At 41.4% G+C, this 25,049-nt stretch overlaps 1 protein-coding gene across 1 annotated transcript in view; it reads left to right on the top strand.

Moving 5' to 3' along the window:
- The first annotated feature begins 409 nt into the window (after positions 1-409).
- Positions 410-25,049, top strand: part of stumps (DBB domain-containing protein stumps) — a 59,119-nt gene continuing 34,479 nt past the window's right edge. Inside the window, exons 1-2 of the mRNA XM_071584045.1 lie at positions 410-579; positions 11,945-12,083. Of these exons, the coding sequence (XP_071440146.1) occupies positions 519-579; positions 11,945-12,083 (200 nt within the window). The 5' untranslated portion in view covers positions 410-518. The remainder of the gene's footprint in view (positions 580-11,944; positions 12,084-25,049) is intronic.

Raw genomic sequence — 25,049 nt, 5'->3', positions numbered from 1 at the left:
GCGCCATCGAGGGTTGGGCCCGGGGAGGAAGGGGGGCCCGGGGCCCCACACTCTCCTCCCCTCGGCCACCCCATCCGCATATTATGGCGTCGCCTCCCTTCCGCTATCAGCCGCCCGTCGCTTTGACTTCCTGTGACTCAAAGACAGTCGGTGCGCCTTGAATATAGCGCCACGGCTGCCCCCGGTCACTTCGAACTTGGAAGTGGTCGAAGGGGGAGGAAAGGAGGTGGGTGGGGGCGGGAGGGGCGGTCCGCGGGGGGGCGGAAGGAAGTGGAGGCACGCCGTGGCTCCGGGGGCCGGCGGGTCGGGGGGGCGAGGGACTGGGGCGGCCGGCAAGTCCCTTCAGTGTGACTGCTGATCCTGGAGAGCGTGCGTATCTGATCACCGCCTCTGAGGGAGCGATCGCTTAGGGGAGTGAGTGATTGGTCGTGGCTTTCGGCACTGCCTGGGCAGCGGCTCCGTTCTGCAGGTGCGGGGACCCCTCCCCCCTCCTCCCGCGGAGATTTTGCCCTGGCGGGATGAAAGAAACTGTTGGTGTGAATTTGCCGGCACTGGGAATGGACTTACTTGTGACTGAAGGTAACCTCATTACGGAATGAAGGATTCGGACAATCGAGATAATTTTAGATGATGTCGCATGGATGTTGCCTATTGGCGGTGCCGGATTAGCATTTTTCGTATGGGAGCCGATTGCGAGGTATGAGAGTGCAATGCTCGAAGTTCATCGGGAAACATATCGACCCAAGCTTCGGTTGTCGATCGTTTTTGTGATGGTGGTATTTCAAATTAGAATTGTGAAGATAAATTTTTCAATGTTCACGAGAAATGTGGATAACGAATTCAACTGCCATGAATATTGAAAATATATTAGGCCACGTTGAACTTTTTCTCTGAACCTAGTTTCGTATTTTGCCCTTGCCATATGCACTTGAGCAAATGCTGTATTATTTGCAGAAAGAATGGTAATTCTTTACGTTGAATGCATTACGTTTTCCCCTTATTACATCTCGGTTTCCTATTACTGGCATTTTATTGATTATTATATTGACGAGTGCCATTTATTGAAAGAAATCACGTATCAATCCATCTAAATGTTATTTAGATGGTCCAATCCGTCCGCTAAACATTGGTGTCGCGGTTCAAGAGTTGGTGGGGTTTTTCTCCACCCTAGGCTGTTTTTAGTCGTGATATTTACGCCCTAACCTAAATATGTGAGGCATTCACATTATGATTCTGGTGCGTAGTAAAGAAATAACATCGCTTTGCCATCAACGTCCCTGCTCACTAAGTATTTCGTAGTTTCGTTGATTCTCGATGAACTTGAGAATTCTGTAAAAATTGGAACTGCATATTATTTCTCAATAGACGTCCTGGTCTCTGCAGAAAAAGATTCAGGTCGGTTAGAGACTTTTGAGATGTGGGCATGGCGAAAATACGTTAGAGGAAAACGGACGATGAAGTGAGGCAGATGATGAATGGCAGAGGATGACGGCATGGGGTGAGGAAAGGCTTTTGCCCGTAATTCGTGGAAGTCGGAAAAAGTGGATGGGAGACACATGTATGAAGAGGAAGTGAGCCTTTGAAACTGTAATGGAAGGGAGGAGAATGCTGGGTAAAGGGAAGTTGGGGGAAGGGAATGGACATGCTGGATAGCATGAAGAGACGAAGGAGTAAGTATGAGAATTTGAAAAGAAAATGATAAAGGTCTAGCCACATTTAGGCTGTTAGCGCTCACGAAGTCCATAGCAATGCGTAATGCTTTTCCGCGACCGCCAAAAACTTACAAACGCCTACTATGGAGACGAATTGACAGAAAACCTACGCTGCTGTTGCAACCTCTCTCTCTTTTGATAAGCTCTCTTTTTTCTCTCTTTATCCTAGTCCACTGTTAACCCTCCGCTTCACAAGTGCTGTTTTGTGCACTGCGGGGCGAATTTAGATTATTGAGCGTAATCGGGAGGCTAGGGGTAAAGTTCGATGAATGCAGGCAGCTAGCAAGTAAAATTCTTTTCCTATTTCGTTGCCTCTCTAGCGGCTTAAACACAAGGCATTCTCTAGCTCGGCAATTGCGTGGCCAAAAGTGAAAAAGGACAATGGGCAAGAGGACCCCCATCAATCTCGTTTGAAGTTCACTTTCTTTTTTAATATTTAACTTTTCCACTTGATAATTTTTTAACTTATTTTACGACCGGGTTTCGATTTATTACATCATCATCAGGTCTGTAACACATTGAAACCCGGTCGTAAAATAATTAAAAAAATGTTATCAGGTGGAAAAGTGCCTCGATCAGTTATTCATTATGTTCGACTTCCACCACATCACGCCTGAAGCTACTCAATTTATTCTGATACGTCTTTCATTTCTATAAGATTGCATTTTTGACCTTAAAAACTAATACACTGTTGCATCACACAAAAAAAGTGTCGTCAAAAATGAGCACTTGAAGAAGTGCATTTGACCTAAAAGTTAGACGCATTCGAGAGTAGTAGTAGTATTGAGGGGAGGCGACCGACAGCTGAGGTCATTTGCGCCATAGGAGATGGACAGGAAAGGATGAAGGGTGGAGAGAAACCCGGCGTCGGCATTAGCCTACTCTTTAGGAAAGGCGCCAAAGGGGTCCGCAGCTTAACGTCCCATCCGACGGACGCCGTACTCATTAAAAGTGCCCTCCACAAAGCACCTCAAGTAGGGATAGAGATACCTCTGAAAAATATTAAACACCGCCGGGATTTGAACCCGGGCCCTCTGGGTGGGAAGCCAGTACGTTATCCCCCGCATCATCTCGATACCCTCGACGCATTCGAATGCGGAGTTTTTGTTGAAGAATAACAAAATTGGTACGATTTTGGGTTTGAAGACTTAAACAACCGAGAATATCGAATCGCTTAACTTGCCGGCACGCCTTAACACTGCTAAAAAGAATCTGCTCACATGACATGCTGCATAACATGCTGCGCAAGGGAATAGATTATCGTAAATTGCATGAGAACTGTGAAAGTGGAAGGTGCGGAACGTGCGGAAGATTTATTTTTTAAAGAAACCCCCCTCCCCCCGGAAGTGGTGCTCACTCCGTCCTCTCCGTACTTGGCATCGCCGGTTTTTGTCCGGAGTCGGCTCACTTCGCGTCGACGTCGACCGCCGACATGGCGACCACTCATTCCCGCGCCTTTCGATGCACACACCGGAATAGAGGCATCCTTTGATTTGAGGCGGACTCGGAAGGGGAAGTCGCTGGCGGGCCATGTGACCTCCCTCTCCTTGCCCGTGGACATCGGCTCCAGCAGCCTTGTGTCACTCGCTTTTGCCACACCCAGAGCATTCATTGCCTGCGCATTCCCGATCGCTAGTGGCATTCTTTCATTGTTCTCCATATGATTTATTTGAATCGCGAGAATTGCTTCTTACTCGGATAGCTTTGGATGAATGAGGCGGACAGGATGTTATATTTTTTACCAAAATCAAGAGTATTAAGATTCTTGTACTTCGATTCGATGGAAGAAAACGGATTGAACTGTTATAGGACAATTGTTATTGGCACAAGAAAGTGAACTCGTTTAGTGTATCGACATAACATGGTATATTTTGTTATCTAGAAATATATATGCTGCTAGTTTATGGGACCCTCATGCAATTAGATTGAATGCCGAATGGGTTCGCGTGCAGCGTGGAGGAGACGGATGCCTAAAAACGTCGTCACATGTTTCAGCGCTTGGACGAGTGCCATAGCATAAATATCTCAAAAACGTGAAAACTAAATGAATGAAAAACCAATTAAAAAATAAAAGTTTCTCATATTACTTCCAGGATTGTCCATTATCACATGTGAGGCTCATCGTATATGTGGAGGAAATGATTAAAGACGCATGGGAAGAATTGGAGTAAGTCAGCGGGGAATTCGTAAAATCATTTAGGTTTGCTGATGACCAAGTTTTAGTTTGTCAGTCAGTCTAGGGGCTGCAAGCATTGCTTAGTGAATTGGAAATTCAGTGCGACAGGTATGGGATGAGAATCGATATTAATAAAACAAATATTATACAATTTTCTAGAAAGAAAAAGGCTAAGCTTAACATTGAAATAGGAGGGTAAAATCTAGAGCAGGTAGAACAGTTTACGTATCTCGGAAGTGTTTTGGACCAACACGGTAGTAAAGACGTAAGGGGAAGAATTGCACTAGGCAAAGAGGCTTTCAGAAGGAGGAGGGAGTTGATGACAGGGACGTTGAGTAAGGACATAAAGAAAAGACTCGTAAAAACCTGGATATGGAGCGTAGCTATGTACGGTGCGGAAACGTGGTCTTTATTTTTAAAAGCTAAATTTTATACATTATTACTCACGTCCGTGAGACTTTCACTTTTCAAGTGCATATATATATATATATATATATATATATATATATATATATATATATATACTAGCTGAATACCCGGCTTTGCACGGGTTAGGGAGAAACAGTAATATAAATATACTACATAAATAAAAACAACAAATTATAAAGTAAAATAATATATTACTTCATACAAATTTAAGAATCTTTTTTATTTAACACCTGTTTATAAACTACATTTTTTGTTTCATATCCAGGAGAAAGAATATATAAATTTTTAGGCGAACCTACTCTGGAGCAAGCAACATAAAGTTGCCCGTGGCTAAAACATGGCGATCTTAGATCAACACCACAAAACTTTAAAGACTGTCCCTGTGATTTATTAATGGTAATTGAAAAAGCTACCCGGACTGGAAACTGTAATCTTTTAAAGTTGAAGGGAAGATCAGTTGGGATTAGAGGTATCCGTAGAATAAAAATTATTTCACCTTTTCCTTTTCCAGTTATAATGACTGCCTTGATTATATTTTTCATTAATTTTGTCACACACAATCGTGTCCCATTGCAGAGTTTTGGTGGATCTAAAGTTCGCAATAAAATGATTGGAGATCCTACTTTAAGTATAAGGCGATGTTGTGGCAATCCAGCTGGATCAAGTGAATTTAGGAATTCCGTTGGATAATTGACGGCTTCGTCAGCATCCACTACGGTATCAACCGATTTATATTCAATCACGTCTCCTGGCAGCATGGCTAGTATCTCCTTGTTAATTTAATTAACATCATCGTTCTTAGGAGCAAGAATGGCTCTTTCTACCAACCATTCTAAATTTTTATAATTTTGATTAACGTTGGGATAGACTGCTTGTATCATATCGCGGACAGTTTTCACCGATACACATAAATCTGATGACAATTTTATCATACCAGATGCTTCAATAATTAATCTATCTTCTCCAATCTCCAAAAGTTTATTTGCAAAATTTTGAGCATTCCCATCTCTTAAGAGGATTCGCATGTTTTGTTTAAGGCTAATTTCTTGGACATGATTCCATAGAACAGAATGTTTTAAAGAGGCATAAATTTCATCGGCTGGAGTCGATTTTGGAATGACAGGCAGAGTTTGACGGAAGTCTCCACACAGGAGTACCAGAGCTCCTCCCATTAAACTGCAGTTTCCTCTAAGATCTTGAAGTGTTGCGTTGAGGGCCTCAAGAGATTTTTTATGAGCCATCGTACACTCATCCCATACTATCAATTTACATTCTATAAGAACTTGTGCCTGGACGCTTCCTTCCGCGGAGTGAGCTGTTCTTCCTCCTTCCATTAATGTCGCCGCAATATCTGAAGATGCAACGGCTAGAGCAATTTCTCCATGAACCCTGATTTCAGCGAGAACTAAATTAATTAAAAATGTTTTTCCCGTGCCACCAGCAGCATCAAGAAAAATGATACCTCCTTCTTGTTTATCTACTTGATCCGTTATTGTTTCGTACGCGAATTTCTGATCTTCATTAAGAAGTGGCTTTTTAACCGCGACGTATGCTTCTAAGTCTAAGACATTGTAGCTAGTTTCACGCATATAATCTGGATAAAATACACCCTGTTGATCTTGTACAGGTGCAAAAAGACCGAGTTCCACTAAAGTCTTGTTAACCATGGTGATACACTTTTCCTCCAAAATAATCAAAGTTTTATTAAAAATGTCGGAGTTAAACGTAATATCCAATGTAGGATTTTCACTTCGAACTTTAGCCAGTATATCCTCACTCATTGATTCTTTACATTTTTCCCATATTGTTTTTGGGTTAGATGTATTACAGGAGGTTATTATGATGGCAAACAAAATTCGGATTTGTCCTGGAAGAGAAATCAAACTGGCCTCTCGCAATGAGTCATCCCAGTGTTGATCTCCTTCTAGCAACCCTAAATGCTGGCAAGCTTCTCTGAATGTCTCACATATTTCTTCGTTTACCGTTCTTAATTCTGCAAATGAGCGAGGTCCTCTAATGGTATGTAGAAGCATTCTTAAAAAATAACATTCGGCGTTGTTAGGATGGACTGTGTAGACTCGGCCCAATGCGTCACATGAATAAATATCATTCTCAGGATCAAAGTTGCCCATTTTTCTTCTACAAAAGACTTTCCTTGATGTATTCCACGTATAATATCTCGGTAATTCTGAATAATATAGTGTTCTTGCAAAAGTATCCTGCTGGCATAGTTGGAAAAATGCTGTTTCTATGACAGCAAAAAAGTAAACAAATTACATACATACAAACAAACACTCTCCTTTATATATATATATAGATATATATAGTGCATATATACATATTTATACATTTATATATATATATATATATATATATTATATATTATATATATATATATATATATATATATATATATATATATATATATATATATATATATATATATATATATTATTAGGTAATCTACCGGAGACTTTCACTTTTCAAGTGCATATATATATACAATTATATATATATATATATATATATATATATATATTATTAGGTAATCTACCGGTTAAGGTAGGTTTTTGGCTGGACAAAGTTCCTAAATAAATATTTTGTGACTCCTAGCAAAACACAACATCCTACTCTACATCAGACCCCTCTTCATCTCTGAGTACGTTCTTCCTCCCTTCATCCCGCCCAACATCCCTATCCAGTTCCCTCACTTTCCTCGTTTGCCTGACATTCTCCCCTCAATTACAGTCTTCAACATCCCGCTGCCGGTCAATACCCCCTTCATCCACTTTTCCTGCCTCCATAGGATTTCTCCCAACAAACCCCTCTCTTCGGCCACCACACCAAGTACTTCCTCATTTGTTTTCTTCTCTGTCCATTTCACCTTCCCCATTCTTCTGCACACATATATTTCAAAAGCCTTCAGTCTACGTCTATCCTCCTGCTTCAAAGACCACGTTTCCGCACCGTACATAGCTACGCTCCATATCCAGGTTTTTACGAGTCTTTTCTTAATGGCCTTACTCAACGTCCCTGTCATCAACTCCCTCCTCCTTCTGAAAGCCTCTTTGCCTAGTGCAATTCTTCTCCTTACGTCTTTACTACCGTGTTGGTCCAAAACACTTCCGAGATACGTAAACTGTTCTACCTGCTCTAGTTTTTGTCCTCCTATTTTAATGTTTAGCTTAGCCTTTTCCTTTCAAGAAAATCACATAACCTTTTTTTATTAATATTGATTCTCATCCCATACCTGTTGCACTGAATTTACAATTCACTCAGCAATGCTTGCAACCCCTTGGCTGACTGACAAACTAAAGCTTGGTTATCAGCAAACATAACTGATTTCACGAATTCCCCGCCCACTTTCATTCCTACCTCCAGTTCTTCCCATGCCACTTTAATCATTTCCTCTGCATACAGGTTGAAAAGCAACGGTGATAATGGACAACCCTGCCTTACACCTCTTCCTAACACTGCCCATTCGGACTCCCCGTTCCCCACCCGCACCAGAGCAGTCTGAGATATGTACAGGTTGCGGATTAGCCTCCTTTCCTTCCAATGTATTCCTATTTCCTGAAATATACTCCTTAGTTTTCCCAATTCACTCTATCAAACTCTTTTTCGAAATCTACAAAACAGGCAAATACCTCCTGGTTGTGTTCTATATTCCTCTCGATTAATAATCTCATTACTGCAATGGCATCACGCGTGCCTATCCCCTTCATATACCCAAACTGATCATCCCCTAAGTAATTATTTGCCCTACTGTCTATCCTTTTGTTTATGATCCTGAGAACAACTTTCGCTGCGTGGGATATCAAACTAATTGTCCTGTGGTCCTCACATGAAGTAGCCTTTACCTTTTTCGGAATAGGAACTAAAACTGATCTCATAAAATCTTCGGGCCAGATTCGTTCCTGATAGATACTCCGAATCAGCCCATATAGCCTCTTCCTCCCACATTTACCTAAACATTTCAATAGTTCCACAGGAATGTTTTTCATCCCCACTGCCTTATTCAGCTTCATCTCCCTTAATGCCCTTTCTATCTCCTCGTCTAGTATGCCTGGACCTAAGCTATCTTCCTCTACGTCATGTTCCTTTTCTGTCTAAATTTGTTGGTCGAAGTTCTTTACTATATAGTTCTTCTATATATTCCTTCAATCTCTCTTGGATCTTTTCTGTATAAACTATTATCTTACCCGCCTTATCTCTAAGTGTTAGCATAGATCTCCCTTTCTTACTTCCCGATAAAGATTTAACTTTGCTGTACAGCGCACCTATTTCACCCTTCCTCTGCAGACTTTCCAAATCCTCGCACTGCATCTTCCACCATGCTTCTTTCGCTTTATTTGTTGCCCGCCTCAATTTATTGTTTAATTCTTTGTACTTTATTTTGCCTAACTCTGTATTTACGTTATTCCATTTTCTCCGCTCATCCATCTTTGTAATCATCTCATCCGTGATGCAAGGTTTCCTTGCCCTTTTCGCGTTAATGGTTCCAAAGGTGTCTTTTGCAGGTTAAGATAACCCTTTCTTGAAACTTTCCCATTTTTCTTCGATAGTACTTAGCTCTTTACCATCCTCCATGATTTCCTCTACCACCTGTTTGTATTCCTTCCTTTTCAAACCATTTAATGCTTCTACATTCCATTTTCTAACTCGCCGCCCCTGCCTTATCTTTTTGAAGCGGACGCTACATTTCATAACAACTAAATTGTGGTCAGAGTCCGCATCCGCTCCCGGGAAGCTGTGCGAATTTATCATACTGTTCCTGAACCTGTGTCTAACCAGGATATAATCTAGCTGATACCTTTCTGAGTCACCTGGCATTTTCCACGTATACCTGCGTCTTTTGTGGTGTCTAAACCAAGTGTTGGTGATGACTAACCCCTGTCTCCTGGAAAACTCAACTGCTTTCTCCCCGCGGTCATTCCTCGTGCCTAAACCGTAGTCTCCCTCCACATCACCATCTCTTCCTTCGCCTACCGTCGCATTCCAATCCCCCATTACTATCAAATCTTTCCCTGCAGGAACACACACAATTATGTACTCTAACTGATCGTATATACTATCGACCTCTTCTTCCTTATGGTTGCTTGTTGGCATGTATACCTGAAAAATAACCAAGTTCTTCGGTTCTGCTTGTATCTCTACTTGTATTATTCTATCCGTTACCTTTTCTATGTTGACTATGGTTCTTCCTACTCTTCATTTCATACTATGGCAACCCCTGGTTGGCTCTCGTCCCCGCCGCTGTATATTATTCTACAATTATCACTCCAGCAATCCCCGCTATCCTTCCATCTCACCTCGCATAGACCTAAAATATCTATATTTCCCCTTTCCATCTCTCGCTTAACATTCTCCAATTTCCCTGTCCTCATCATTGTCCTAACATTCCACGTTCCTATTCTATCTAATTTGGTCTTCTTCTCCTGCGTCTTCTGTCCTGCTGCTGCTGGTTTTCCCTTGCAAGGGTTTCGTGGGATGACGACCACGGAAGTCTTGCCTCCTCCGCTGCCGGGCACGACACACGGTCGATAGGGCCGAACCCCGTAGTTGCCAGGATTCAAAATCTCTTAATTGACTATCATATTTATATTGGGATTGATGATTGAGGTGGTTTCCCGTTGCCTTATTCAATAGTGTTTTTAACGTGACAGCATCACTTATTGGCCGCCCCCTGGGAATAGACGTCATTGCAGCCGCCTCACTGGGGAACAGACTGCGTGGACTATCTTCCGTCTCGCTCCTAACCTTCGACCTATCTGGCATGGGCGACCCTACGAGGAGCAATAATTATTACCCCCGCCAGCACAGCTCTAGGGGTCATCGGAACGCACAAGCCCTTCCACCACGTCAATGTTGTAGTCCGGGGAGGGATATATATGTATACATATATATATAGATATATATGTATATATATGTACACATATATATACATATATATATATATATATATATATATATATATATATATATATATATATATATATATATATATATATACATATATATATGTATATTTATATTTATATATATATATGTATATATACTGTATATATATTTATATATATATATATGTATATATACTGTATATATATATATATTTATATATATATATGCCACCAATATAGAGGTGAGAACTCGTGAATCCGCCTACATATTAGCCTTCCGTTCTTTCAAAATTCCCACCCCTAACCGCCATCTTTAATTTCCCTCCCAGCATTCCCTCCACACCTCCCCTCCCCGCCCATACCTCTTTCCCCTCTCCAAAGCAACAGCATATTTTTAGTCTCTCTTGAAGAATGCCTCTGAGAAGCTCGAACAATTTACCGTGTGAGTGTCCTTTTAAATGTTGCTATTCTATTCTATTTGTGTTATATTGTGTCAGCCCATTATTTTGCCGCTCGTGTGAGTTTTTCCGTACAATTGTTGAACATATATATATATATATATATATATATATATATATATATATATATATATAAAATATCTTCGAAATGGAACGCTCATCGGCGACACACAAATATATAAAAACACAGATGTAGATTTTTAGAATATAGAGACACAAAGAAAGGACACTCACAATTTGTTATTTGTGAACAAATAACAAATGAAATAACAAATTGTGAGTGTCCTTTCTTTGTGTCTCTATATTCTAAAAATCTACATCTGTGTTTATATATATATATATATATATATATATATATATATATATATATATATATATATATATATATATATATATATGTATATATATTTGATGTTGTGTTTTGCTAGGGGTCACAAATTATTGAATTAGTAATTATGTCCATCCAAAAACCTACCTTAACCGGTAGATTACCTAATAATATATATATATATATATATGTGTGTGTGTGTGTATATTATATATAGGGGTATACACGTATGCATGTATGTAAAATTAAATATTTGTTCAGTCTTTTTCCTTGGCCATTGCAAAATGCCATGCCAGTTGCACGAAGTTAGCAATTAATATTTAAATTAATTTTTGGGTGCAAAACGAAGTCCAGGTTCTTGAAAATACTCTCTTTAACGTTCTGATATACTCGCCGTAGTATCCGTCAGTTCAGTGGACATTCCACCCTCTTTTGATTTGTTTAACTTTCTTTTAAGAAGTTCTGCCTCTAAGAATGTCGGATACGTATGATCGCATGCCGAATTATAATATGTTAATTAAGTGCATGGAGAAATACTGACTGTATCCAGAGAGCTCCGATAAATTTCACTGAATGCTAATAGACTCATGTTCATTTCTTCGAATACAATTTCAAAAAAGCCTTGATAATTATCTTTTGTTGGTTAAACGGAATCAGAGGTGGCAAACCTTTTAAATGGTGATTGTTGGATAGTCCATGCCACTAAATAACTATTTGCTCTCACGAAGTTCTTGCAAAGAGAGAGAGAGGGAGGGTGCGCATTAATATTCGAAATTGATAATTGAAAAAAATTACAATACTGGTCGAGTTGCTTGTGTTATTTCTTTTACTTGACGGGTTTAGTCAATAGAAACACTTTTCCCTTATCGTAAGATTTCCTCGAATTACTATCATACCTTTAAGAATGGTAAATGCCTTAATACTTTCTGTTTACTTTTCAGCCAACGGGAAAGGTGCAGTGGAAATGGATGACATACTCATCATTTCCAGTCGTCAGAGTCAGGTGGCTGACTTATGGGTCAACTATCTCAAGTCCTGCTTTGAACACATCAGCAAACGGAGAAACTCTCCGCCCTTCAGGTAATTATCGAGCTGAAATTTTGTCACCATACTCTTTACTTCCTACATCTACCCTGTCAGCAGCATTTGCCAATGCAGCGTGCTATTTTACTTCCCTTGTCTCTATTGGTTACCCATTCCTCAAGTGACAGCTCGATCAGGCGCAGAAAATGCTGAATCAGAAAAATAAATACTCTGGACATATTTATTCGTGCATCTATATTAAAGCCTGTGACACACCCCAGAGGTGTTCGGCAGCGGGGTGTTAGAACACCTTTGATAGGCTATGTGTTTCTCATAGGAATTATGTATTGCAATTAATTACTGTAATTGTTGTATTTACACGCTGATCGTTATCATGAACTGTGTACCGACGACTGATTTTTTTCATTGATTACCCGTCTTGACCAGATTGTAATGAGCTAATTCCGAACATTACCCTCCATCTACCTTTGCCTCAATGTCCCTCACTTTATAAAGTTTGCTTAATGCTTTGTCCTTCGGGGTACTCACTCAGCCGCTTTTTTGGCAATTAATTTAAGGGACTGAATCTGTGAAGAAATGTTCATGTTCTTCAGGAAAATGTCGCTTCCTCACACCTACCCTCTCCTTCCTCCTTAGCACCAAAAACAACCAACCAACCACAATCCTTAACAAAACAAATGTTTTCTTTGCACACAACTCTCCTTATTCTCATATTGAGAATTTGCGTAAGTGAGGGTGCGGGGAATTAACATTTTACGGAACACAATGAGCAAGTCATTCCTTCATCAAAACCCGGGCGGAGATTGTGAACCTTACCTGGTGGAAAACTTGGGAATATTGCACCTATTTCATCTGCAATTTAAAATTTGCAACGTGAGGGAATCTCTAATAATCTAGATATACCGATTAGTCAATCAAAACATTTTACAAATCCAGCTCCTATGCGCTACGCGCAATAGAAGTCGGCAAATCTTCCAACTTCATTAGGATGCTATAGACTTGGAGCATGCTATAAATGAGGCCTAGCTAGAAGCCCAATAGCTTTTTTCTTTTATCCTCTCGTCATATTTTCCCAATATTCTTCAATAAATGCTAATTTCTTGCTAGCTTTCCCTGGGTGTTTCACCCAGGAGAGCTCTCGAGTAAGGGTGACATGTAAGTACGAAGGGGCATCGTAAACTTGCAATTATTTCTAAAAAACAATAGAGATAGAATCTTATATATATTTTTCCTAAGACTTCCCTACACAGTCACCATTCAGAGTTACACGTTTCTCTCGGCGTTTATAGACCTTTAGCATTTTAGTAGAACTCAGCTTATTGCGTCGAAAACCATTGTTCCACATCTAGAATGACGCCTTTGGTGTTGTTCAATCTCCGACACCGTAATGGTTTTTTGAGTTCTGGGAATAAGAGGAAGTCAATTGGGGCGAGACCGGGAGAATAGGGCGGAATTTGTAAATTGCCAATGCCAAATCGCTTCGATTGCCGATCGCGTCGCGCCGTGTTCGATACGGAAAAGGTTTCGCCGACCGAGCATGCTGGCACCTTTGCAGTGGAGCTCTTCGTGAATGATTTTCCACACACTAAGATCAGTATCGTTCATTATCAATCGGGTGGTTGCTCTTTGGTCTAAGAGGATAAAGTCCTCCACTCTCTTCACTTCGGTAGCATCGCCCGTGCGTGATGGCCTGCCACTCCTTGGATCGTCTGTGAGTGACGTGTGGAGAGCTTGAAACTTCCCTTTCGACCTCACAACTGTGTCATATGACGGGCTATCATTTCCGTAAACATCCATCATTTCACAGTGGGTTTGCTGAGCACTGTAACCTAACCTTTTAAATGAAGGATCTTACTCACTCTGCAGGGGCGGGGAGAGGGTTTTGTTGGGAGAAATCATGTGACGGCAGGAAAAATGGATGAAGGGGGTATTGAGCGGCAGTGGGATGTCGAAGACTGTAATTGAGGGGAGAGCGTTAGGCAAACGAGGGAAGGGCAGGAAGAGAATAGAGATGTTGGACGGGATGAAGGGAGGAAGGAAGTACTCAGAGATGAAGAGGGACCTGATGTAGAGTAGGTCGCTGGATTATGTTTTGTTAGGAGTCACAAAATGTTTATTTGATTGTTGTATCCATCCAAAAGCCTACCTTAACCGGTAGAGTACCTTATAATAATATATATATATATATGTTTATATATATATATATTTATACATATATATATGTATAAATATGTATATGTTTATATATATATATATGTATATGTTTATATATATGTATATGTTTATATATATATATGTATATGTTTATATATATGTGTATGTTTATATAGTATATATATGTATATGTTTATATATATATATCTATATATGTATATATATATGTGTATATATATATATATATATATATATATATATATATATATATATATATATATATATATATATATATATATATATTTTTTTTTTTTTTAAGGTAATCTACCGGTTAAGGTAGGTTTTTCGATGGACACAACTACCAAACAAATATTTTGTGACTACTAACAAAACACAACCCTAAATTCTACTCTACACCATGTCCCTCTTCATCTCTGAGTACTTTCTTCCGCCCTTCATCCCGTCCAACATCCCTATCCTGTTCCTTCCCTTTCCTCTTTTGCCCAACATTCTACCCTCTATCACAGTCTTCAACATCCCACTGCCGGTCAACACCCCCTTCATCCACTTTTCCTGCCTCCATAGGATTGCCCCCAACAAACCCCTCTCTTCGCCCACCATACCAAGTACTTCCTCATTTGTTTTCTTCTCTGTCCATTTCACCTTCTCCATTCTTCTCCACACCCACATTTCAAAAGCCTCCAGTCTACGTCTATCCTCCTGCTTCAATGACCACGTTTCCGCGCCGTACATAGCTACGCTCCATATCAAAGTTTTTACGAGTCTTTTCTTAACATCCTTACTCAAAGTCCCCGTCATCAACTCCCTCCTCCTCGTGAAAGCCTCTTTGCCTAGCGCAATTCTTCTCCTTACGTCCCTACTACTTTGACCGTGTTGGTCCAAAACACTACCGAGATACGTAAACTGTTCTACCTGCTCTAGTTTTTGCCCTCCTATTTTAATGTTAAGCTTGCCCTTTTTCTTGCTAGAAAATCGCATAACCTTTGTTTTATTATTGTTGATTCTCATCCCATACCTGTCGCACTGAATTTCCAATTCACTCAGCAATGCTTGCAGCCCCTTGGCTGACTGACAAACTAAAGCTTGGTCATCAGCAAACCTAACTGATTTTACGAATTCCCCGCCCACTTTCATTCCTACCTCTAGTTCTTCCCATGCCTCTTTGATCATTTCCTCTGCATACAGGTTGAACAGCAACGGTGATAATGGGCAACCCTGCCTTACACCCCTTCCTAACACTGCCCATCCTGACTCCCCGTTTCCCACCCGCACCTGAGCAGTCTGAGACATGTACAGGTTGCGGATTAGCCTCCTTTCCCTCCAATCTATTCCTATTTTCTGCAATATACTCATTAGTTTTTCCCAATTCACTCTATCAAACGCTTTTTCGAAATCTACGAAACAGGCAAATACCTCCTGGTTGTGTTCTATATTCCTCTCGATTAATAATCTCGTTACTGCAATGGTATCATGTGTACCTCTCCCCTTCCTAAACCCAAACTGATCATCCCCTAAGTAATCATTTGCCCTACTCTCTATCCGTTTGTTTATGATCCTGAGAACAACTTTAGCTGCGTGGGATATCAAACTAATTGTCCTATAGTCCTCACATGACGTGGCCTTTACCTTTTTCGGAATCGGAACTAAAACTGCTCTCACAAAGTCTTCCGGCCAGATTCCCTCCTCATAAATACTACGGATCAGCCCATATAGCCTCTTCCTCCCACATTTTCCTAAGCATTTTAAAAGTTCCACGGGAATGTTATCTACCCCCACGGCCTTATTTAGTTTCATCTCCCTTAATGCCCTTTCTATCTCATTGTCTAGTATGCCTGGACCTAAGCTGTCTTCCTCTACGTCATTTTCTTTTTCAATGTCTAACTGTGTTGGTCTGAGTTCTTTACTATACAGTTCTTCTATATACTCCTTCCATCTCTCTTGGATCTTTCCTGCGTCAACTATTACCTTACCCGCCTTATCTCTAACTATTAGCATAGCTCTTCCTTTCTTACTTCCCGATAACGATTTAACTTTGCTGTACAGCGCACCGATTTCACCCTTCCTCTGGAGACTTTCCATATCCTCGCACTGCGTCTTCCACCATGCGTCTTTTGCCTTATTTGTTGCCCGCCTCAATTTATTGTTCAATTCTTTGTACTTCATTTTGCCTAATTCTGTATTTATATTCTTCCATTTTCGCCGCTCATCCATCTTTGTAATCATCTCATCCGTGATCCATGGTTCTAGTCCTTTTAGCGTTAACGGTTCCAATAGTGTCTTTTGCGGCTTTAGACAACCCTTTTTTGATCATTTCCCATTTTTCTTCGATAGTAATAAGCCCTTTATCATCCTCCATTATTTTCTCTACCGCCTGTTTGTATTCCTTCCTTTTCAACCCATTTAATGCTTCTACATTCCATTTTCTAACTCGCCGCCCCTGCCTTATCTTTTTGAAACGTACGCTACATTTCATAACAACTAAATTGTGGTCTGAGTCCGCATCCGCTCCCGGAAAGCTGTGGGAATTTATCACACTATTCCTAAACCTGTGTCTAACCAGGATATAATCTAGCTGATATCTTCCCGAGTCACCTGGCATTTTCCATGTATACCTGCGTCTTTTGTGGAGTCTAAACCAAGTGTTGGTGATGACTAACCCCTGTCTCCTGCAGAACTCAACTGCTTTCTCCCCGCGGTCATTCCTCGTACCTAAACCGTAGTCGCCCACCTCATCACCATCTCTTCCTTCGCCTACCGTCGCATTCCAATCCCCCATCATTATCAAATGTTTCCCTGCTGGAACACACGCGATCATGTCCTCTAACTGATCGTATATCTTATCGACCTCTTCTTCCTTATGGTTGCTCGGTGGCATGTATACCTGAATAATAACTAAGTTCGTCGGTTCTGCTTTTATCTCCACTAGTAGTATTCTATCCGTTACCTGCTCTATGTTGACTACGCTTCTTCCTACCTCTTCATTTAATACTATATATATATATATATATATAAATATATAACCATAAACACAGTAATCAACCCGAAGGTCGGTTTGGTAGGTGATGGTAGAGTTCACCCAGTACTAAGCGCGATGGCGTATATATGTGTGTGAGTGTGTGTGTGTGTGAGTGTGTTTGTGCTCGTATGCATATATTTATGTATGTGTGTGTATACGTATGTGTGTGCGTATGTGTACATACACACAAATGTCGGTGGCAATAACTTTCGCCGTTAAGGATGAGATGAGTATATTGATGGGGTTAGGGAGGTAAAGTTAGTCGCGTGGGGGTGAGAGGCATATGGAGTTGGGAGTGGAATGAGTGGGCCTCGTGAGTGGGTTGAGGAGGAAGGGAGGGACCGTAGTGCAATATGGGTATGTTCCGAGTTCGGGCGGTCCACTCAGCCCTGAATCACTTCTTGAGTGGGCTGCTGAAATGAGACACTCTTGCTGAGAGGGAATGGAGCAGAAAGAGGCGATAAAAAAGTCAACGCCGTCGTCATACGAGTATATTTACAAATTCAACCCCTCTACGTTCTAATATACTCCTGGGTGTCGTGTTTGTTAATGCGTGTGAGTGAGAGAGCATCGGCCAAGCTGATTTATACAGGGTGCATTCCAAAAGTAATGCAATGGAATTTCCCGCGCCGCTCCTAATGGTCGTAGTGGGATCAAATCACTTGAAGTAAGTGGGGGGGGGGCTTTGCTGCGAAACCAGTCTCAGTGCTCCCCAAGCTGTGGCAGCGGCAGGACGTCAGTTATTGTAAACCTCTGTGAGCCGCCGTGTCACTAAAGACTAACCGAGCGGAAATTTCGAGTGAACTTTTGCAGCGTATTGAAAATGGACCTGATTATTTGGACAACGTCATCACTGGTGACCTAACCTGGGTTTTTTAATGCGACCCAGAAAAAAAACGCCAAAGCTCTGAGTGGCACACCAACCAGTCCCCAAAGCCCAAAAAGGCAAGCATGAGCAAATCGAAGGTGAAAACAATGCTCATTGTCTTTTTTGACGGTAAAGGAGTGGTCCATAAGGAGTTTGCACCTCAAGGACACACAGAGAACGCTGCCTACTGCATGGATGTGCCGGAGAGACTCCGAAAAAGGGTCATCGGGACGAGAAAAGACATCTCCGCTACCTGGCAACTCCATCACGACAACGCGCCTCGAGAGCGCGATTTCCTGGCCAAACACCAGTTGCCAACGCTGCCCCGCCCCCCCTATAATCCTGACGTCGCCCCAGCAGACTTCTTTTTGATCCCTCGGATTAAGGCAGCCCTGAAAGGAACCCATTTTTCGTCCTTGGAAAGAGATCCAATCAGCTGTGACGAAGACCTTGCGAGACGTCCCCGAAGACGCCTTCCAGGGCGCGTACCGGTCATAGTAGAGTCTCTGGAAAAACGTGTAGAGGACCAAGGACAGTACTTTGAAGAATTTTCAGTGTTTCTTCAAAGCTACTCAATAAATCACTTGATAACAAATATTGCATTACTTTCGGAACGCACCCTGTATTAATGAAACTGAGAATATTTTTGTCTCAAAGAGTGGCCAATAATGACCTTAGGGTAGAGTCAAAACTTCACCGTCGAGCACGACTCCGTTGATGCATGAGAATATGCTCAAGACTAGATATCCCCCTCCTCGCCTTTCATGAGAAATCGATAATCAATTCTAATGTCAAATAAATTTCACTTGAATGTGTCGATATTATTATTTTTAGCCGTTTCATTTGTTCACTCTAACAACCGTAGCCTTGAGGTGCGAAGGTCAAGTTGAATTGGAAATCCTGAAGTGGCGTTGAAGATGGTAAAGTGACCACGTCCACGTATATGAGGGTGGAGCATATTTTATCTCGGTGTTTGCGGAGTGGTGCACCGGGCGACTTCGCATTTCACATTCCACAGAATCCTTCCGCAGCCACAATCGAAAGAATATCATCGAACAATGATCCATGAATTTCAAAGTTGTTAATTTTGCATAAGTTTTCATAGTAGTGCGTAAGTTTTCCATTTCGCCTAAACTGAAATTAATCTGCGATTTAATTTTAATAGAAATAGCTAATTCGCGACAAATATTATTTTGAAGATGTCGCTTGTAAAAAAATTACTTCATTAAACCATTTATGAACTAATTCACTTAAGTACTGTCGAGTAACAGGAACTTTAATATCCTAGGGGTTAGGGAGACCCCTGGTTGTGAATGATGCGGGTGTAAGACAACACCTCACCCTCCGTGCAAGTGCAAGTGCTCTGTATATCCAAGGACACTGCGTCCTTGGGGCATTTCATGGAGATACCTCCCGAAACGATGAATGAAAGTGTTTGGCCCTTAACAAGGCTCTCCTTCAAAGATAAAATGATTAGCATTTCAAATTCAAGTCATTATCATGCTTGTACTAACCGACTGACTTCTTTCATTTGGCATTTATTTTGATGGATGGACCGATGACCGGTGTCATCTCAAGTTGGCATCAATATCGAAAATTTTGGCCCAGACCGCGGGAGAAGTCGATTTACAATTTGTAAGCCGAATCAGGACATTTTTCTGCTAATTCACTAAAGTCTTGTTGAAAATGTAATAGGGTCACATTTATGGAATTCCGAAAACCAGCGGAGTTCCCTAATCTTTGAAGATAGCCAGATTATCAAAACAAAATTCAAAAGTGAGTTCGGGAACATCGCATTTAATTGTTTTACACCACTTCTGCATGGATATCAAAAATCTGTATCAGTCGTGGGCCACCCGTGCTCCGAATGTGCTATTTTGATCTGATCACGGGAGCAAAACACAAGAACGCGTCCAAGGACTATGTGGGAAAGTCAAGTTCTATTTCATACGTCATCATGAGATGCATTCTACCTGAATTTGCTCGGTCTTCGCGTTCGCTCATCTCGCACTTTTAAGCTCGGGACTAAGGGCGCTCTCCCGGAGCCCGTACCCGGAGTCACGCCGCGGCGGGTTCGGGATGCTCGGACGTCATGGGGCGCCATGTCGTCATCTAATCCTTCACTTGCCATGCCGCAAGGGACGGAGTGCGCACAGATCCGGACGAAACACACAAGCACTATCGCATTATCACCCCGCTTAGAAGGCATGCACCGACAAAATCTGATAGATCCGACCAAAAAATGAGTACAATCAACCAATGGCTGTTGTAGAAATACGTAGTTCCCACCGAGGAAATTAGTTTAGGTTTCTATTTTACCTTGTTAATTTTGCAATTGTGGAAACCCTTGATTTCGTATAACGAAAATAACTGCTAATTTTCTGCTTCATTTGGGTATTTTTTACGATTACAGTGGGAAAAAGTATCCAAATGCCGGTCAATGTTTTCATTCGTCTATCCAATTTTTAATATACCTATTATCACAATAGTTACAATTGAATTAAGTTTACCCAGTATTTGCTATAGTAGTTATCCTGGAATTTCAGTTTTAAATAATAGTTACTATTCATTTTTTTTATTCATTTAGTTTTATTTTCTATCTGCGGCATAAGTACTTTTAAAGAAGAAATATCTATTCCTATTATTCAGCAAGTATGCATGTGTGTTTGATAAATAACTGGGAATAGCCATTGAAGTGAATTCAGTGTTTTTAGATGCGGTTCTAATATTGAATCTTCAAAATTCAGCCCAACGCAGGGGCGCGATAAAAAGCATGTGAGGAGGAACGTCTCGGTCGATGCGCGCGGGGAATATTTGGCAATCGCAGCAAGGTGATGATGTCATCATGAATTTTCGATTTTAAAACACAGGGAAAACATTTTTGGATTTTGATTTTGCACATTGGTATGAGTAAAATGAATCAAAATTGGTTGAAATTTCTGAATTGTTGAGTTTATTAATGTCTCTGTGTATGTTATCTGTCATTATTTTGTGGCCTATCACCAGTCTGAACCTGTCAGTTTGGAGTTACGTCACGTGAACAGGAGAAGATTAAAGGGAGGAAGTAATCGCCCGGAGGCCACGTAGCAAGTCCGCCGCAGCTGACTGACGCATCACAATGATCTCCGGTTTGGGACGTAGCCACGCTGCCGGAAGCGAGGCCTTCCTATCGGCAGCCAGGGCCGCAAGGCGCTAAATTTGAAAGCTAATACCTCAGCCTTTACTATTTAAATTCAATCCAAAAGTAATCTACCTGTTCAGCGGTAGACTTTTGGGTGGTCAACAACTACACATACTAGTACTTACTACTGCTTACTTATCAAGTGAACTTCCTCTTGACTCCTCGGTATAATTTCCTTCTTTACACCTTTTACTTGTCACCATACGTCCATGCGTATTCCATTCCTTCCTTTGCTCTCCTTTCCTAGCATTCTCCTTTCCATCACGTCTTTCAACGTTCCACTACTTCTCAATATTTCCTCCACCCACTTTCTCTCCCTTCCTCGGATCTCGTCTGACAACTTGCTCTCTTCTCCAACCATATTTAAAATCATTAGTTAGTTTCCCTATTTGTATTTGATATCAACAGTGTGACCGATAAGGTTTCGTTCCAATATTCATCTTGAAATGTATTCAACGTGTGACGAGAATGAAACTCATTCCAAATAACTCGTGGTGTGTGCGTTGGATTTTGAAATTCAATCTTCGCCCGCAGAGGCTGCCGCGGGATAACTTTCGACATGCCCCCAAGTCACACATTAACCTATAAATCTGCACAATGTCCAAAGTTTAAACGAGTGGCACATTCACAACCGTTGCGTTGGAATCTGCAGAAAGCACTCCTAGTCCAAGAAATTGCGTCGATGTTTCTCAGGTTACGGAATAGGAAAGTTAAATATTTTTAAGCAGCACCTCCGTTCGGTTGCCTTAGTCTCCCAACAGTTTCAAGTCATAAAAGGCTATTTATATACGTGGATCATATTTTTATCCAATAGAATAGAAATCAATTTTTGAATGAGTAATTCACATATGAAGGCAATTAAAATAAAGAAGTGAGTGCCATTATTTCTATGCTTTTTATTTAATATATGCAATAATGGACTCTGTATGGCAAATATACGAACCCAGCAAGCTAAGTCATAGAGAGAGAGAGAGAGAGAGAGAGCATGTGTACAGGTGACATGCGTGTATGACGTAGGTGAGGATAGTTTTGGTGCAAGCATGCTTGATTGCGAAATTGAAAAGGCAATGAGGGAATTGAAATCCAACAAGACTATGAGCAGAGATATGAGCCTCACTATTTTAGGGATTAATAAACGAGAAACGCTGAAGTGATAATTAGGATTATCAGCAAAATAATGGCGAGAAGATCGAATATTTGACGGCGCTAGTTCCGACAGCGTACGGGTAACCTCGGAGGTACCTCAAGGAAGTGCAATCGGGCCGTTGCTTTTCTTTATTTTTGTTAACGATTTGAACCGCGAAGTGAAAATTAAGATTAGGATGCTCACGGATGACACGGTGATATATTGGGAGGTATCTGGGAACGAATATCGCTTAATAGCTTAATACTAACAAATGATCTTGATTGAATTTCAAAATGGTGAACAAAATGAGGATTAAACCATTACAAATGTTCGGTGGTAAATTTCTTTGAAAGATCAACGGGTTTTGTTCACCCACTAGCTGGAGTTGATCTAGAAGTCATTGATACAGTAAAATGCCTTGGTATTTATAAAACTAAAGACTTAACTTTGGGCACTCACATACGTAAAATCTGCGGCAAGAAAAGAAAAAATTGGAATTCTTTAGACGCAATGTGGGCAGAAGAGACTACAAGGTCGAGAAACGTTGTTACCACGCTCTTGAAGGGCCTTATTTAGAATATGCATGTAGTATATGGGATCCGAATGAAAAATACTTCATTCGGGAAATTGTTACGATAAAACGAAAAGCACTACTGAAATGATTTTTGAGTCGGGTTGGGAATCATTAGAAGAAAGACGATTCAATGCTAGGTTAAACTGACTAAATGAATTCAGAATCGCATGTTTCTTCGCTGAGGGCTCGCAAATTATTCGCGCAACAACACACATTGGTCGCTTGGATCATAAATATACAGGGTCGCACCCAAAAGTGGTAGGACTGATTTTCTCTTGCGCGAACGGAACGGTGGAGGAGGGTCTGTCTGTCTGAAGTTTTGTGCGAAACTCCGGAAGACGGCAACTGACACCCTCGATATGATCAAGCAGGCTTATGGGGACACTGCCTTAAGCCGTTCCACGGTATTTGAGTGGCACAAGTTGTTTAAAGAGGGTAGGGAGCTCGTTGAAGACGACCATCGCTCCGGACGGCCGTCGACGGCAAGAACCGACACGAATGTGGACAGAGTGAGGACACTGCTGAACACAGACCGACGCTTAACCAGTGAAGAAATTGCAGACCAGTTGGGTCTGTCTGCAACCAACGTCCAACGCATTATTTCACAGGATTTGGCCATGCGCAAGGTGTGCGCCAAGATGGTGCCGAAAATCGTGCCATGGCGCGCTCGTCGTCAGACAGCTCCTGGCCAAATACGGCGTTGCCACGTTACCGCAACCGCCCTATTCTCCCGATCTGGCGCCACCGGATTTCTTCTTCTTCTTCCCCCTGATGAAAAGACGAGACGACGACGTTTTGACTCGATAAAGGCCGTTCAAGAGGCTTCGACGAGGGTCATCAACGGCATCCCCAAAGAAAATTTCCAGCGGGCGTACGGGGAATGGGAGCAACGTTATACTAAGTGTGTAGCAGCTCAAGGAGCATACTTTGAAGATTATTAAGTCGATGTAAGTATATCGTCAATAAAATTCTTGTAAAAAAAATCAGTCCTACTACTTTTGGGTGCGACCCCGTAAATTTCGGGACGAAAGATGCCAGAAGTGGCAGACTCGAGGGTTCCTTCGTCCCACGGACAATACGGGATGGGAACTGTAGATAGCAAAAATCCCACTTGTCACCCACAGCGTCTAGCGTCTAGGGAATTATAACTTCTACTCAAATGCATGCCATTTTTAAATATCACAGTTCCACGGGTAATATGGTGGAAATCCTTCATGCTGAAAGAAGGTACTATGCATTCCCACATAAAAAAAGTCTAAGTGGAAAAACCAAGTGTCTTCTTTCAGCATGCTCTTTCTCTAATCTCGTGTGTTTTGTTGTCATATCCCTTCCCACATGAGCGCAATGGATTGCCATTTGCAGTATTGCTTGCCCCGCATTGTTGCTTTCAAGCTGCTCCTTCCATCCCTCGTCCCTCTTTCTGTGTGGGGACGCCTCCGCTGCCCCAGGGGCGGAGTCCATGTGACGGTGGAGTTACCCCTTCTTATTATTCAGTTCTGCATGGCATATATTGTTTTGGTGGGAGCCCGTCGTATAAATGGTTTTGATTCATTTTTGTTCCCTTTTTTCGCATAACAAGTGACTAGTTTGTCAAGTGAATTAACCCTTGTTTTAATTGGGTCTTCCTCCAGCAAGTATATGCATTTGTTTACACGTTATTTTATGGTTTCTTCAACGAATATTTTTCCCTTTTGCCTTCCTATACCATATCCTCTCTTTCTCATCACTCGCCCTTCCCACTTGGTGCTTGCACCCCCTGCCACACACCTTTTTGGTGGATCGCAGTGTATATATGTCGATGTTTACTTGGGGGTGATCGATGTGGGTTCAGGATAGGGAGGTACACGTGATGCTATAGCAGTAATGAGATAACTAATAGAGTGGAACAGGATACAATCAGCATGTATTTGTCTGTTTCGTAGATTTCAAGAAGGCTTTTGATTAAGTAAATCGGGTAGAATTAATTAATGTGTAGCTGAAAAGAGGAGTGAATCGGAGGAATATGAGGCTTATCCGTAACCTGTGCATGTCTTAGACTGCTCAGAAGAGTCTGGAAGAGCAA

This window comes from Hetaerina americana, unplaced genomic scaffold (genome assembly GCF_022747635.1).
Source record: "Hetaerina americana unplaced genomic scaffold, ioHetAmer1.1.p SCAF_16, whole genome shotgun sequence".
NCBI lineage: Eukaryota > Metazoa > Arthropoda > Insecta > Odonata > Calopterygidae > Hetaerina > Hetaerina americana.
The sequence above is the reverse complement of the archived record's forward strand: the minus strand, read 5'-3'. Positions and strand labels throughout refer to the sequence as shown.